The 17304-nt window shown below is 35.3% G+C and overlaps 1 protein-coding gene across 4 annotated transcripts in view; it reads right to left on the minus strand.

Annotated features, from left to right (window-relative positions):
- INPP5B (inositol polyphosphate-5-phosphatase B) overlaps window positions 1–17304 on the minus strand; it is an 80714-nt gene that overhangs the window by 29055 nt on the left and 34355 nt on the right. For all 4 annotated transcript variants that reach the window (XM_012545944.3, XM_023500189.2, XM_023500190.2 and 1 more), the window contains 4 exons: window positions 11346–11442; window positions 10555–10725; window positions 897–998; window positions 250–364 (listed from right to left, as the gene is read on the minus strand). In XM_012545944.3, the coding sequence (XP_012401398.2) occupies window positions 250–364; window positions 897–998; window positions 10555–10725; window positions 11346–11442 (485 nt within the window). The remainder of the gene's footprint in view (window positions 1–249; window positions 365–896; window positions 999–10554; window positions 10726–11345; window positions 11443–17304) is intronic.

Below are 17304 nucleotides of genomic sequence, written 5' to 3' on the forward strand. Positions count from 1 at the left end.
CTCAAAGCTTTCTCTTTGGTCTCCCTACCTCAACTCAAGCCACTACCCCTTCAATCCATCCTGCATTCAGTGCTAAAGTGAATATCCTAAAAGTGCAGGTCTTTTGGACTAGATCCAAAAGGGAATAGATCTGTTGGTCACTTAGTCAAGTTAAAAGATATAAAAAGCAGGGACAATGACTTTTCCTTTCTGTGATACCAAGATAAAGCTTTAAGAAGCTAAAACTCTTTAGCCCAGACCCCATCTTACTTTTGCATATTTGGCATCAGGATGAAGACCCTCAGTTACAGCTTTAAACCACTCATCCTCCTTTGGGGTATCATTGAAGAAAAAGGCTTCTTTACTCAGATCTAATTCTTGGAACCTGTCAGAAATGAGATGAAAGAAGTCAGTCTCTAGAAAAGAATAAAACACCAGGCCTGTTCTAGAATTGTTTCAGAGGTATAAGTTCCACTCCCCCTTTCCCCCCCAGAATGGAAGCCCCAGAACATATCAGCTCACTATTCTAGTTCCTCCCACAATACCTAGCCTGGTGCTTAATAAAGATTTGGTGGATTGCTATGGCTTCCCTTAATTCTACATTCTTCATGATAGTATTAGTTTTGGCATGCAAAGTATCCAACAGCTAAGGAAGAAAACTCTCTAAGAACAATGATTCTGACAGTTGGTTAAAGGAAATGTGAAGTATTAGTATTAAAATAACACTCATGGTTCAAGCTTAATAATACGAAAAGTGTTACATGACAGAACAGAAAAGAAACAGAAATCTTTAATGACCTAGTCATTTTAAAATTCCCTCTACTAGCTACAAAGTCTTAGCTTACTGATATATGGCTTGGAATCCAAAGTAAAGAATCAGAGGGGCTTCTGAGATTTAAAAAAAAAAAAATACTTACCCTATGCAATATACATCTGGAGGCTGAATATCCTGGCTTAGCCAAGGCCGGAGGCATTCTTTGGGGGACTGGCCATTCACATTGTATGTTCCCACAAAGAACCTAGCATGAAAATAAATCAATGTGAAAAAAACTTTGATTTGAAATAACATATAGAACTAACAAAGAAGATATTATTTTACTGCCCATTCTCTTTAGCTCCATTCTCCTTAAGAAAAAAAAAGTCTTAAAATGCAATAATTATCAAAGAGAATTCAGATTATAGTCCACCATGCTTAGTATTCTGTTGCTTACTATGTCAACCAAAGAGTGTTCAAGGTTAACCACAGTTACCTCTCATTTCTTTTCACTCAAGAAATTAGATTCCTAACTAAATATTCCTGACTTTTCACTAATAATCCACTTTGGTTCTATAATTCCTGACTTGACCTTGAACCCACAACCCAACAGCCTCATCAAAAGAAACTGGAAGTCATGCCATCCAAAAGTCACTGAAGATAGTGGAGATGTTTAACCCAAAGAAGAGAACACTCTCACGGGAAACAAGAGTGTCTTCAAACTTCCTAAAATATATCCACATTGAAGAGAGTTCAGAGAGCAAAGGAGCAGGCATAAAGGACTCTAAAAGACAAACAAATAGGATCTCAAAAATAATCATGATTTATATTTCCAGAACTGATAATACACTTGTGACTCAAAAAGTTTCAGTTCCTCCTTGTTATCTCCACTGAGTAGAGTATAACAAATTGTGCTGGAATGCACAATCCCCCCAGAACCTAGCTACCTGCTGGACTTTTTCATGAGGATTATATTCCAGGCATTTCCATTTCCGACTTGGGGCTATTCCTTATATCTGAAATATTTTCCTTCCCCCTACCTTTTAACAGAGGCTTCAAAGTCTATCTTCTATGACACCTCTGGTAAGAATGAAACAACAGAGATTTCAGAAATAAAACCAAAGGTATATGAGATTAATTTTGGCATATAAAACCAAAATTATAAAATATTGGGAAAGTAAATTCAATCATTTTTGTTGAATAAAACAATTGCTTACCAGTATGGGGAAAAATCAATTTAGATCAATACTTTATATGTTATATAATAAATCCAACTAGATCAAATAGTAAGCATCAAAAGTCATTTAAAAGTGTAATAAAATTTCTCTCAATTGTAGAGAATAGACAAAAAATTTATCAAATAGAAGAAATTATATGAAAAATATTCATTAGATTGTTAGATTTAATATATTAAAACTAACATCACTACCTGAATTTATTTTCTTTAGTGCCATCCTATTTAAACTACTGATGAATTGCTTTTATCAAACTAGAAAAGATAACAAAATTCATCAGGAAAAATAGCCAAGAATCTCAAGGGAAATAATGGGGAGGGGGGGAGTTGAGAAGGAAAGAGGCCTACCAGATCTTATATTATACTACAAAATAATAATCTTCAAAAAAAAATTCAAAAATTTGGCATTGGTTAAAAAAGAGATTAAGCAGTGGAACAGTTTAGGTATATAACAAACAGAAGCAAATGAAACTACTAGCCTAGCATCTGAAAAGCCCAAAGACTCCAACTAGTAGAGGAAGGATCCACTATTTAACAAAAACTGGTGGGAAAACTAGACAGTGATTTGGGAAAAAAATGTTTAGATCAATTAATACCTAATAACATATGCCATGGTAAGCTTCAAATGGATACATGACTTAAATACAACACATCACATCATGAAACAAATCAGAGGAACAAAGAAGAAATTACCTTTCAAGATCTATGGATAAAGAAAAAATTCATGACCAAACAAGGGATAAAGAAGATCACAGAAGGCAAAGTAATCTTAATTATATGAATTTTTAAAAGTTTTATATAAATCCAATTTGTCCAGGAATGGAAGGAAAACAGTTACTTGTAAAAATAAAAATCTTTGCAGAAAGTTTCTCTGCCAAGGATCACATTTCTAAGAAATGTAAGGAACTAATTCAAATTTAAAATAAAAGCCATTCTGCAGTTGATCAGTGGTCATAGCGAAATAACTGGAAACAAGTGTTCATCAATTAGGGAATAGCTAAATAAATACAATGTGAATAGCATGGAATGGAATATTGTTATGCTATAATAAATGGAGAAAATTGTTTCAAAGAAACCGGGAAGACCTGTATAAACCAATCCACAATGAAATCAGCAGAACCCAGAGAACAATACCATAACATTACTACTTTTAATAAACGAACAATTTTTAAAGGCTTAAGAAATCTGATCAAAACAATGATCAACATCAATTCCAGAGGACTGATGATGAAAAATGCTTCCTTCCTCACGATGAGAGGTAATAGTCTAATACAAAACACATTTTTGGATGTGAGAATTTGTTTTGCCTGACTTTAATGTTACAATGGTTTTATTTTATTTTGTAAATGTTTTCACTGGTGGGGAGGTAGGAGGGAGGAAACAGTGCTTGATAATTGAAAAAAAATTAAATGTAACTGTTTTCAAAAAGATATACAAAAATAGACTTGATTACATAAAAAAGATTTTTGCAAGAAAAAAACAACTCCCAAATAAAGAATGAAAAGATTGGGAAAATATATTTTGGCTATAAATAATGCTACTTTAAGTCTGAAATATGAAATATATAATAAGAAACCATGGAAATTTATTAAAATAATGGCTATTCCCAATGAAAAAGCAAGTTGTCAAAATTATGTGAACAATTTTCAAGAGGCAACAAGAATTCTAATCATTTGAAAAACTATTAAAACTTATAATCAGAAAAACGGACATTAAAACAACTTTGAAATAAATTAATATTCATCAAATTGATAAAAATATTAAAACCATTAAATTTAATGTTAATGGGGCTGTTGAGAAAAAAGAACTCTATGACACTGTTGATTGAATTAAATAAATGATGCCTTTTTGAAGGTCAGTTTGGAGAAATACAATAAAATTTGCAAAAATCAACTATATATTCTGTTATTATTCTTTTAATTCAATTTTATTTTGAGTCTTGAATTATCTTCCTTTCTCTTTCCTTCTTCCACTCACTGAAGTTAGAAACCAAAACCCATTATAAATATATATAGCCAAGCAAAATTAATACCCACACTATGCCCAAAAGAGAGGAGGGAGGAGGGGAAGGTGAGAAATTGGAGGAAAAGAAGAAGAAGGAGAAGGAGAAGAAGGAGGAGGAGGAGGAGGAGAACAAGAGAAGATGATTAAGGATGAAGATATTGATGAGGATGACACAAAGACACCAGCTCTATCTGAAGGTAGCTAGTTTATGTCTCATGAGTTCTTGGGAAATGTAGCTCAATCATATATACTTTGTACAAGTGACTTAGTTACTAAGTGGAAAAAGTGATCTATCAGTACACAAAAAAATCATAGCCCTTTAATTTCTAAGAAAAAACTTAAAACAATATGTCCAATGGCTCTCTTCAACAATGAGATGATTCAAACCAGTTCCAATTGTTCAGTGATGAAGAGAGAAGACTGTAGGAACTGAATGTAGTTCACAACATAGCAATATCACTTTTTGTTGTTGCTTGCTTACATTTTATTCTGCTGCTTCTCTTTTTTTTTTTTTTTTTTTTTGGCTGGTTTGATTTGATTTTTTTGTGCAGCACAATAATTGTATAAATATGTATGTATATATTGGATTTAACATATATTTTCTACCATGTTTAACATATATTGGACTACTTGCCATCTAGGGGAAGGCATGGGGGAAGAGAGGGAAAATTGGAACACACGGTTTTGCAAGGGCTAATGTTAAAGAATTATCCATGCATATGTTTTGAAAAATAAAAAGGTTTAATAAAAAAATAAAAGAGAAAAACAACAACAACAAAAACATTATGTCCAGTAATTAAATGAGAAAGTACAGTACAATGGCTACATAGTATGCTGGAGTTAAGAATTAATAAACCAAGATTTCACATTTTGATTTGATCCCTTCCCAGTTTGAAAACCAGCACTTAACTTATTTCATAAGGCTTTTTGTGAATCTCAACCGAGATAATATATATAAAGTACGTGATAAACATTACTACTCTATAAAATGTAAGTTGTAACAATTATGATGAAGAACAGTTGAAGTTATATTGATAAAAAAGAATGTTACTGAGTCAAATAAAAATAAAAATTAGGAATATAAAGAAATATGGAAAGATATATCATGCGATAAAAGCAAGGGGAACAGAACTATATATATTATATATGTTCTATATATAGAACACCATATATATTATAATGAATACCATCACCTGGGGAATAGCTAAACAAATTGTGAAACATGAATGTAATGGAATATGCTGGGTTGTAAGAAACTTATGTGGAGAAGTAAAAGGAACTACTGTAAAGTGAGCAAAATCAGAAAGACAATATTCATAGCAATTACAATAATGTAAACTAATCAATCAATAACAAGTGTCAACTATGTATTTAATGGGCAGCTATGTGATACAGTGGATAGAGTGCCCAGCCTAGGGTCCAAAAGACTCATCTTCCTGAGTTCAAATCTCATCTCGGACACTTACTGTGAGACCCTAAGCCAGTTACTTAGCCCCATTTGCCTCAGTTTCCTCAACTGTAAAATAAGCTAGAGAAAGAAATGGCAAATCCATCTACCTTTGCCAAGAAAACCCTAAATGGGGTGAAGAATCAGATAAGACTGAAAACAACCAAACAATAAGAATATATGCCAGGCACATTGATAAGCAGGGGGGATACCAAAAATAATGACAGTAATAAAAATTAAACTGAATACTTTGGAACCTTTGACAAAGATGACTACTTCAATGGAAAGCAGAGGACCCAGATCCCACATACCTTCTCCATCAAAACTCTAAAGCTATCACCAGCCCAAATAATAATCAAGAAATACACTGAGAAACTACAGTGACTTTTTCCATCTCATAATTGTTTGAAGAGTTAGCCAGAAACCAAAGGGCAATAGGAAAGGAGGCTGTCAACATAGTGGGACCAGGAACAGGTCAGAGACACTGTAGCCTACAAGGCTGTATGTCTACAGGTAATAGGAATGAAGGACATCCCCTCCCCCAAGAAAGATCCAGTGTGGTCAAGAAGATCCAGGATAGAGACCTCATAATCTCCATGGAAGGCAACGGCAGCACTCATACCAGGACATCTTAGACTTAACGGTTCTGGGATCCCCAACATTCCTTACTGAGACAATACAAAGGGACCTCAAGACTTGCTCTGAATCTCAAAGACTGGGAAAACAGAGGGGTGAGAGTAGATGGACTGGGACAGCTAACTCCAGAGCACTGGAGTCCAGGTGACCTCAATCAACCAAATAGAGCCAACCACCCCACCCAAAAGGGCTTATAGGCATGTGCTGCCCTGGAACAAGGTTCTAATTTGAGAACTAAAAGTGGAGAGACAGGAAGATCAAAAAATATCAAACAGTATCAAAATTTGTAGATCTTAACTGTGTAATCCTAGGCAAATTACTTAACACCAACTCCCTCACCCCCCAAAAAAAAACAAAAACACACAAAAAAACCTGTAGATCTGAAGATCCTCCCCCAAAGAAGGAGCAAGTAACTTCACAACAATAGGAGAGGACATTAAAAAGGAAAAATGAGTTCTCTACAAAGACCACATGAATACCTAGAAAAATCAAAGCAATGTGTGCAAATATGAATATAGTGAAGCAGTTGGGTGGTACCATCGTATTAGAGTGAGGGCCTGGAATCAGGAAAACCTGAGTTCAAATTAGACCTCAGATACTTAATTCGTTGTGTGACCCTGAGTAAGTCATTTCAACTGTCTGTCTCAGTTACTTTGTAAAATGGGGATATAATAGCACTTATTTTACAGGGTTGTGAGGACCAAATGAAATAATAATTATAAAGCATTTCATACAGGAGGCATTAAAAATATGCTTGTTATTTCCTTCTCCTTCTTCCACCTTTAAAGTTTGTAAAGAATTCTACATGTTTGTTCATTTATTCCTTAAAACAACCCTTTGGGACACTAATACATTGTTGGTGGAACTGTGAATACATCCAACCATTCTGGAGAGCAATTTGGAATTATGCTCAAAAAGTTATCAAACTGTGCATACCCTTTGATCCAGCAGTGTTACTACTGGGCTTATATCCCAAAGAGATCATAAAGAAGGGAAAGGAACCTGTATGTGCATGAATGTTTGTGGCAGCCCTCTTTGTAGTAGCTAAAAACTGGAAACTGAGTGGATGCCCATCAGTTGGAAAATGGCTGAATAAATTGTGGTATGTGAAAATTATGGAATATTACTGTTCTGTAAGAAATGACCAACAGGATAATTTCAGAAAGGCCTGGAGAGACTTACACGAACTGATGCTGAGTGAAATGAGCAGGACCAGGAGATCATTATATACTTCAACAACAATACTATATGATGACCAGTTCTGATGGACCTGGCCATCTTCAGCCATGAGATCAACCAAATCATTTCCAATGGAGCAGTAATGAACTGAACCAGCTACGCCCAGCGAAAGAACTCTGGGAGATGACTAAAAACCATTACATTGAATTCCCAATCTCTATATTTTTGCCCACCTGCATTTTTAATTTCCTTCACAAGCTAATTGTACACTATTTCAGAGTCCGATTCTTTTTGTACAGCAAAATAACAGTTTGGTCATGTATACTTATTGTGTATCTAATTTATATTTTAATATACTTAACATCTACTGGTCATCCTGCCATCTGGGGGAGGGGGTGGGAGGTAAGAGGGGAAAAATTGGAACAAGAGGTCTGGCAATTGTCAATGCTGTAACGTTACCCATACATATAACCTGTAAATAAAAGGCTACTAAATTAAAAAAAAAAAAAAACCTTTGAAGAACATACCTCCTTTTGCCAAGGACAGAGTTCCAAATCCACACATGTGGTACACTGCATGTATTTTCAAACTTTTTTGATGTGCTGATTAGCTTTACTGATTTTCTCCTCTTATTTTTCTTTGTTTTTTTTTTAATGTTTTACGTAAATATGTTTAAAATGATTGTTCGTATTTAGCCTATAACAAATTATTTGCCATCTTGGGAAGTGGGGAGGGAAGGAGAAAAATTTAGAATACAAAGTTTTACAAAAGGGAATGTTGAAAACTATCTTTACATCTACTTGGAAAATAAAATACTCTTGAAAAAAATTTTTGTTATTTTAGAAAAGAGGGAAGTAAGGGAGAAAGATCTGGAACTCAAAATCTTGTAAAAAATGAATGCAAAAATTTGTCTTGATATACAGGATACCTCTCTGAGAAAAGATAAAATACTAAAGGAAAGAGAAAGGGAAATGCTGATGATGTAAAAAACCAGAGTATCAATAAAAATTTATTAGAATAAAAGAAGATACCCAGAAGAGATATTCAATCTTTTTTTTCTTCAGTCATATGTGACTCTTCCTAAAATGCAGGTCTGAGCATTGTGATTTGGAATTTCCACTGGCTTCCAATTATTTCCAGAATCAAATATATATGGTCCTATTTGGCATTTAAAGCCCCACATAATCTGGTCCCTTCCCAATCTTCCCATCTTCTTACATCTTACTCTCATTCGCAAGCTTATCATCTAGCAACCTTTTCAATAGCTGTGCTTCCTCTCACTCTATCCTTAAAATGTTCTTCCCCTTCCCTCCTATCTCATAGTTTTCCTGGCTTCTTTCAAGCCTCATTTCCAATCCCACCTTCTGCAGGAGGCACTTTTCCGATACCCTCCCATGGTACTGCCTTCCTCCCTCAAACTGCCAATCATCTATTCTTTCTAGACCTTTTAGTACTTAGTATCTTGTAACTGATATGTTGTCTTCCCCATTAGAATGTATACTCCTTTGAAGGTACCTTTTTGTTTCTCTTTGTATCCTCAGCACTTACACCACAAGACCTAATACAGAATAATTATTTAATAAATACTTGTTGACTGATACGAGAACACATCTCCTCTTTCTTGCAGAGGTGTCTAGTGGTATGGAATAGTATATATAGTGGCAGTTTTTTGATTTGTTGGTTAGTTTTGCTAAACTGTTCTTTTTTTTTTTTCTTTTTCTAATTTTCTTTTTTATTATAAGGATTATAGAGAAGCACTAGAAAATATAGGAGATATATCAAAAGATAGGAATAACATATTTTTATAACTATCATTTGAAAATTGCATAAGTATACAAATAAGAATTCAGAAGGAAATAACAAATACTATTATTTCTTTTCAAATCTATTTTTAAAATATGTAAATAGTTGACATCACATGGTTTTATTACTTTTTACTTATATCTCTTGAGATTTTAAGTTTAAAATTTAAAAATATATTTAAAATTCAAATAATGACTTCTTTGAGAAATCTTTTCTAAATTCCCTCAGCTAGAAAGTTTCACTCTTTTGTGTGATTTCTTAGCACTCTGAACTCCATTTAAATACTAGTCACTTTCCTATTTATACCATATTTGTTGATCCAGATGTCTAATCACCTAAACTAAAGTATAAGGCTTGGGGCAAGGACGTGGACTTACTTAAATTAGTTGGTATGGTATAGGAGAGAATGGAGTTCAAGTTCAGATATTTGTTACCCATGTGACCTACAATAAGTCACTCAGATACTCTGACCTTCGTTTATTTCATCTGTAAAATGAAGAGGTTGGACTATATGATTTTTAGGGTACCCTAAATTTATGGGCAGCTAGGTGGTACAATGGATAGAACAGAGTCAGGAAGACCTGAGTTCAAATCTGGCCTCAGGCTCTGGACAAGTCACTTCACCCTATTTGCCTCAGTTTCCTCATTTGTAAAATGAGCTGGAGAAGCGAATGGCAAACCACTCCAGTACCTTTGTTAAGAAAACCTCAAAAGCAGTCACAAAGAGTCAGATATGACTTAAACAACTCAACAACAAAAATTTATGACACTTGGCATACTGTACCGAATATAACTGACACTTAATAAAACATTATTGAATGAATGTCAACACTCTATTCTATAATCATAATGCAAAATAACTTAAAATGGCAATTAATGAACATTTATTAAATATCTATTATGTGTTCAGCACTATGCTAAACATTGGGGTTACCAAAAAAGGCAAAAAACAATCATTATTCTCAAGGAGCTTATAATCTAATGGGGAAGACAACAGGCAAACAAATAAATACAAAACAAGCTATGTACAGGATCAATAGAAAATAATTAAAAGAGGAAAAGCTCTGGAATTAAGAGGACTTGGGGAAAAATTTTGTACCATTATCCTAGCTTGAGTTCATAGATACCTGGAAATTTAAGCTTGAAGGGACCTAAGGACTCATTTTTTTGTCCAATACCCTCATTTTATAGATAAGGAAATTAAAGCCTAAATAAATTATGTCCAAAATCACATACTTCCTTCTATCTTCCATGACCCATCGTACTTTCTAATGAGACTTCCTGAATCTCAAGTGTAGATTAATACAATTTTTGTTTGAATTCTTTTTAAGAATCCAAAGGTAGTTTATAAGTCAAAGAAGAGAAGAAATGAGAGAAAATAAAAAGGAAAAGGCTGCTTCTGTCGAGGGAACTTGTGCAAAGGAAAGAGATTTTGTAGCCTGACTGATACCCAGGATAAAGGCACAAAAGGGCTTACATTTCAGAGCTAAGTCAGTATTTTGCTTCTGAGTGTGTTACCTGAAGTTCTGGATGTAAGTGTAAGTCTCTTCCTTCTGTACCAGCTGTGATTTCACAATTGTGTCTCGGAGCCCAAACTTCTGCATGGATAAGATATGAGCTTTGTCTGAAACAGTCACAGTGGAAGACCGCACCATGTGGCTGGTAATTTCAGGCTTGGATTTATTCAGCCTGAAACAAAAATAAGCCAGATGTTTGCATGTTGAGTCTTGCCCCAGGGGAAATGTATCAATATAAAGCTAATAGTTTTTATCCTTGGGGATAAGAATCATAGGGATGAAAAAGAGAGAAAGCTCTTTGCAGAAGAAAGCTATCCTTTTTGCCATGGCAAGTAATTCTCTTTGTGGTCAGAAGGTGGCAGAGAGCAACCTTGTTCCTTACTACAAAACCCTACAAAGGCACAGGAAGGAGCCTCTTCCAGAGAATGTTGTCCTATTTAACATAGCAAACAAGACAAGAGAAAATGTCTCCATTTCCCAGGATGATAAGCTCTGGGCACCTCTCCAAATACCCAGCATTGATGGATTCTCTAGGGCTACAAGGGCCATGGCTACCATTACTCAGCCTATGCTTTTTTCCTACGTGGAAAGCACAAAAATAATGTAGATTTTGGGAGAGAGAAAAGGAGGGAGAGGAAGAATTTGAGACTAAGGCCAGACTATGAACACAGCACAATTTTTTTGAGATTTTTTTTAATATCCTTTATCTATGCTGCTGAATTTCCTCTAGCTTATCTATATAATAAGCTCCCCATTCTAAGACCTACAAAGTCCAAATGAAAGAAATCCTACCTGGTGGATGTAGTTTCAGGTTTCTCAAAACTCCAAGAGCTTTGCTCTCCCAGCACTCCTTTCCCATTTGGCTTCAGTTCGTCAGCCTCTGGAATACCTAAAAGGGCAAGAGGGGAAGGAAAGTATCAAGACACATATCGCTACTCACAGGGAGATCATTTGTTGCTGTAGTTCGGTTCTTTCGAGCTCTTTTCTCTGCAAAGATACTAGAGTGGTTTGCCTTTTGCTTTTCCAGATCATTTTACCAATTAGAGAACTGAGGCAAACAGAGTTAAGTGACTTACCCAGGGCCACACAACTAATAATACTTCCTTCCAGAGTTCCTGGATCTGAACTCTGAAGATGAATCTTAATGACTCCAGGACCAGCACTCTATGCACTATGGTGCCACCTAGAAGCCCTATCATCTAGAGATCACTGATTCTCTAATTACAATTATCTTCTTATACACAGATCAATAGTTCTCAAACTATACTAGTATACACATTGATCCAAAAATGCACAGAAAGATTTGGCCACTATATAGTGATGTTCACAGCCTATAGAAGTTTAATTCAACTCAACAAATATGAACAGTCTACTGTATACCAAAACATGATGCTAGACACTTAAGAAGATAAAAGACAAAATTTCTAGTCCCCGTTCTCAAGAAGTTTATTAAAGGAAAAGGAGAGAGCAGGGAGAGAGGAAAAGAGGAAACTGCAGAAAGCATCATGCAAATCATAAAGCAAAAATACATAAGAATATGTATCCAGAGAGAGGACTGTGGGGACTGAGTGTGGAGCACAAAATAGTAATTTCACTTTTTTTGTTGTTGCTTGCTGCATTGTGTTTTCTTAATTTTTTTTCCTTTTTGATCTAATTTTTCTTGCATGTGCAGCATGATAATTGTGGAAATATGTATAGAACTGCACATATTTAACTTATATTGGATTACTTGCCATCTAGGGGAAGGGGTAGGAAAAGGAAGGGAGAAAAAAAAAATATGGAACACAAGGTTTTGCAAGAGTGAATGTTGAAAACTATCTATACATGTTTTGAAAATAAAAAGCTTTACAAATAAAAAATAGACAAGAAAAGCTTTTTTAAAAATACTGTAAGTATTCAGAGAAGAGATCAATAGCTGTTCACATATTGTTTCTCTTATTAGATTGGCAGCCCCTTTAAGGCAGGGACTATCCTTTGCTTCTTTTTGTATTTGTAATGTTTAGCACAGTGTCTGGCACACAATAGGTGCTCAATATATGTTTCTTGATTGATTGAGTCAGGAGGAAAATATCATGGAAAAAGTAACATTAGAAATAGACTTTGAAGGAAATAAGATCCTTCTAAGTCTGAGTTATTGTGAGGAAGCAAAGGAAACACTGTGGGTAGAAAGAGAACAGCAAAAGCAAAAGGAAGGAAGTATTTATTTTAAACAATTCTATTCTCAGCTACTAGTTTACTCCCTTGTTCTCTATCAGTTGAGATTGTGTCATAGAATAGAAAGGATTTGTAGTCAAAAGACAGGGATTCTAATTCTGTCTCTATCATTTACTATGTGATCTAGGTCTGAGCCCATAGCATCCCTGAGACTAATTTTCTCATCTGTAAAATGGAGACAATATCTGCCATGATTAATTGACAGTTTTGCTACTAGGGTGTTATGAAGCAGCTTATGTTTAGAAAACTGTAAAATGTCATGCAAATATGAGGGACTGTTAATTTCTCACCCCCAAGAGTGCCTATCTTCTAAAAGGAAATCCCTGAATAATAAGAGTCAGAAGAAGAACCTTGAAGATTTTCTTCTTTTCTTCTGTTTCCCACTCAAATCTTAAAATTCTGAACTTAACACTAAATAAAATGAGCATTTCTATATACAGTATAGAGCAGAAGGAGAAGGATGTCCATGAAATGGAGAATATCTTACGTAGTGCTTCTTTTTCTTCTTGAGTACAGTATATAATAAATTCTACATGTCATTTCTAAAACTGTCCCACTTGTCCATGATCCCTTCTGGCCTTTCTGTTTCCTTCTCACTGGGGAGAAACCCTGTTCCTTGTCATCCTTTCACCTCCCTCAATAGAAAAAACAAAACAAAAATCTCCTAACAAACACACATCAAGCAAAATAAATTCTCACATTGATCGTGTCTGGAACACTATTTTCTGATCCAACCTCCTTATTTTATGAAGGATAGGGAAATGAACGTGGAGTAAGCTAACCAAAGTTGGTGCCTTTTGCTCTACCAAAAAGCTCTGAACATTGAAAAGTCTAAGAATTCCCAATAGCCATATTACACCAAAAATATTCGGGGAAAGTTTATACAACATGATTAAAATGAAGAGAAAAAAATTTTTTTTCTATGAATAGCATTCTTGCTTCCAAAAAGGTTAATCCCTTGTCAATAGAGAATATGAAGAGGTCATGGACTCTCTCTGCTCTGTTTCTCAAATTATGGTAGCATCACTGGAAGAATGAAATACCACAGAAGAATCTAATCTGAGAGAATGACTAAAAACTACATTTTCAACCATGTTTGCTCCATAATATCCCTTCATTTGAAACAGAAGTATAAAAAATGCCTTATATAAATCACTAAGAATCCTTGCTATCTCCTTATATAGGGCATTTTATGCTCTCTCCTTAGAGGGCATAAAAAAAAGACAGAAGGGAAACATGGCAATGGACATTTACAAAGTTCTTCCTACCTGATCCTCTTCTCCATCTTCAAATGGAATTTTGCCTCCCCAAATTCACTTCCCACCTTGAATAACAGAAGTTTATTTTGAAGTCATCTTTCAGGTCTTATTTTCTCAAAAGTTATGTTACTTATTTACTATTATTAAGTTTCAAAAGGGGAGGAAATGATTTATCCATTACCAAAGGTAGCACCATAGAATAAGTGATAAACTTGGAATTCTAGAACTTGGATCTGCCCTCCATGAGCTTTTATGTGGTCTTAAGCAAGTTGTTTAACCTTTCTGTGCCTTGGTTTTCTCAGCTGTAAAAATAAAGAAGTTGAACTAGAGGATTTCTAAATTCCTTTCAGCTCAAATCTATAACTTTATCTTCCCAAGGTAACACAAGAAATGAGCAGAATATTAGGGACTAAAACAGAAGTCTCCTAACTTCTGGGACACATTCTCAAGTCATAAGTTTTACCATGTCACTCTCTTATTCATTAAACTCCAATGACTCCCTAGTATCCCTACTTATCATCTACAAACTTCTCTATTTGGAATTTAAAGCCTTTTGTAAACCAACTCCATTTTCTACTTTTCTTGGTTTATCATGCATTATCCCCTCCCTTAACACACTCAATAATCCAGCTAAACTGACCTTTGAGCTGTTCATACACACTTGTAAATTTAGTCATCAGTCTTCATGCCTTTGCATATTCTCCCCACCCACCCACCCCAATCTCTTAGAATCTCTTCAAATTTCAGCTCAAACATCACTTCCAACATGGATCCTTGCCTGATCTTCCAAATGCTAGTGCTTCTCCCACCAAAATTACCTGACATGCATTTATATATGCACATACACATTTTGTTGTTTAGTCTTTTCAGTTCTGTCTGATTCTTTGTGACATTTTGTTTAGGGGGGGAGCAAGGACACTGGACTAGTTTGCCATTTCCTTCTCCAATTCATTTTATAGATGAGCAAACTGAAACAAGTTAAGTGACTTGCTCAGAGTCTTTGCTAGTTAGTGTCTAAGACCAGATTTGAACTCAGGATGATGAGTCTTGGAAAACAGTGAATAAGATAAATAAAAATATGACAGGAAATTGATAATGTTAATATGTGGTTTTCTAAGTCAACAGAAAGCCTACACATATCCTTATACAGGTTAGTAGTCCTCATTCCTATTTGAGTTTACATCACTAATCTATAGGACTCCTTGAATACTGCATTTCTTTCCTAAGACTTCTACTAAGAAGGGACAAGTAGTAGAGAACTCTCCTGGGGAAGGGAGAGATCTCTCAAGGTTTACTAACCAACACTAACTCATGGAAAGCTTGCTAAACCAAATACAAAGCAATTTTGCTTTTAAAAATGGGCCTTTTCTTTATGTAGACAAAAATATTACTTGCTCTCAGCTAAATACCAGAAGCTTACGGACATGCCAACTTGAAAACATTAGCCTTCTTTAGTTACCATAATAAATAAACAAAGCTATGCAATGTTAGAGAAAAATAAATAAAAGTTAGACCATGGTACCTAATTTGTACCTTATCAGCTGCCCATGAATCCTGATTTCTTCATTCAAATTCTTCAGTCAAATATGATTTATTTGCTCTAGACTTTAGAATAAACTCTCCCAAGTCTTGATAAATTCCCCTTATAATCTTCTTGGAACATAACCTCCCCAGAACTTGCCACAATGGTTGGCTAATAGGTGCCCTTTAGCCAAATGTAATGCTAGTCAAAGTCCCATGGGTCTTATCTTCAGAGATTAACCTGAATGCAATTTCCAGAACTGTTCACCAACTACCTTTTTGGTTCACTTCCATACTGGAATTATTTCCCACGTGAGGCGACTTCCTCATAGTGCAAACATACCAGGTCATACCAGGCCAGAAGGGCAAATCCTACAGCTCTGACTAGGCATTGTGAAAGACACCAGAAGTACTCATTCTGAAAATACTATGCAGGAGCAAAGCAGCTAATCCAGTTTGGCATACATAAGTGATATGAGTCCTCTCCACAAAGGCAGCCTTCAGGATGTTCTCAGAACACTGAAGTCACTGCTCCTTGGGCAGCTCAACACTAAGGTCTAGCTGAAACTTCTCTGCAGGCTTACCAGTGATGGGATGGACAGCAGGTACAGGTTCCCCTTCTCTTCTTACCCTGGTTCCTTCTAGCTCTATGATCACTCTTTTTCCAGCCTTTTCTTCTTCTCTAGTTCCTAACTAAGGATATTGTTGCTTTCTTTCCTGCTCTCAGGAAAGGATCTACAAGAGACAGGTCAATTCCTCAGCCATTTTAATCCACCGTCTAGCCATCATACCCAATGCTACCATGGTATGGAGTGAATGTGTAGGTGAAGTATGTCTAGAGTCAGAAAGACTTAAGTTCAAATATGAACTCAGAAATTAATCAGTCCTGGGACTCTGTGCAAATCATTTAACTTCAATTTTCTCAGCTATAAAATGAGGATAATAATAGCACCTACTTCACAAGATTGTTGTGAGGATCAAAGAAAAGAATATTTATAAAGTGCTTAACACCGGGCCTGGCACACATCAAGCACCTAATAAATGCTTCTTTCCTCTTCCTTTCTTTCCCAAATTATCTTCTTCTTGCCTTCAGTCTTTCTCCCTCACTGTACATGCTTTTGCTAGATTAATCTTGTTTAAAAAATATCACTTTCAGACCATGCCATTAAAAAATTAAAGAAGGATGAGAGATATTTCTGTGTTTACAGAAAAAGTCATAAACAAACAAGGGACAGAAAAGAATAAAAGACAACTAGATCACTTCAATGACAAAATCAATGTATGTATAGTATCAATAAAAGATTAACTGGTAAGGGGGAGGGGAGAAATCTTTGCATCAAACATCTCTCTCCCATTGGCTGAGGAAACCACCACCCCTTCAGGAACATCACCATGCCTGCCTCCTCCCATCCTTCCAACAGGGGCAGTCTTCCCAGCCTCAGAAGGACTGAAATATACAAAAAATAGTACATCCCCGAGAGATGAGTAGTTAAAGGAAATTATCCACAAAAAAATGAAAAATTGCTCCCAGTCATAAATGAGTACAAACTGAAATAACTCTGAGGTTTCAACTTACACCTATCAACTGCCAACAAAGGAAAAATATGAAAATCGTGTTAGAAAAACTGCAGAAAGATAAACAAATTAATTCGCTATTTGGAATTATGTGAAAAGTTAGGAAAACTGATCATACCTTTACATCCAACAATTCCCCCATGGGGATATATATGTATGTATACACACACACACCATATTGA

This window comes from Sarcophilus harrisii, chromosome 3 (genome assembly GCF_902635505.1).
Source record: "Sarcophilus harrisii chromosome 3, mSarHar1.11, whole genome shotgun sequence".
NCBI lineage: Eukaryota > Metazoa > Chordata > Mammalia > Dasyuromorphia > Dasyuridae > Sarcophilus > Sarcophilus harrisii.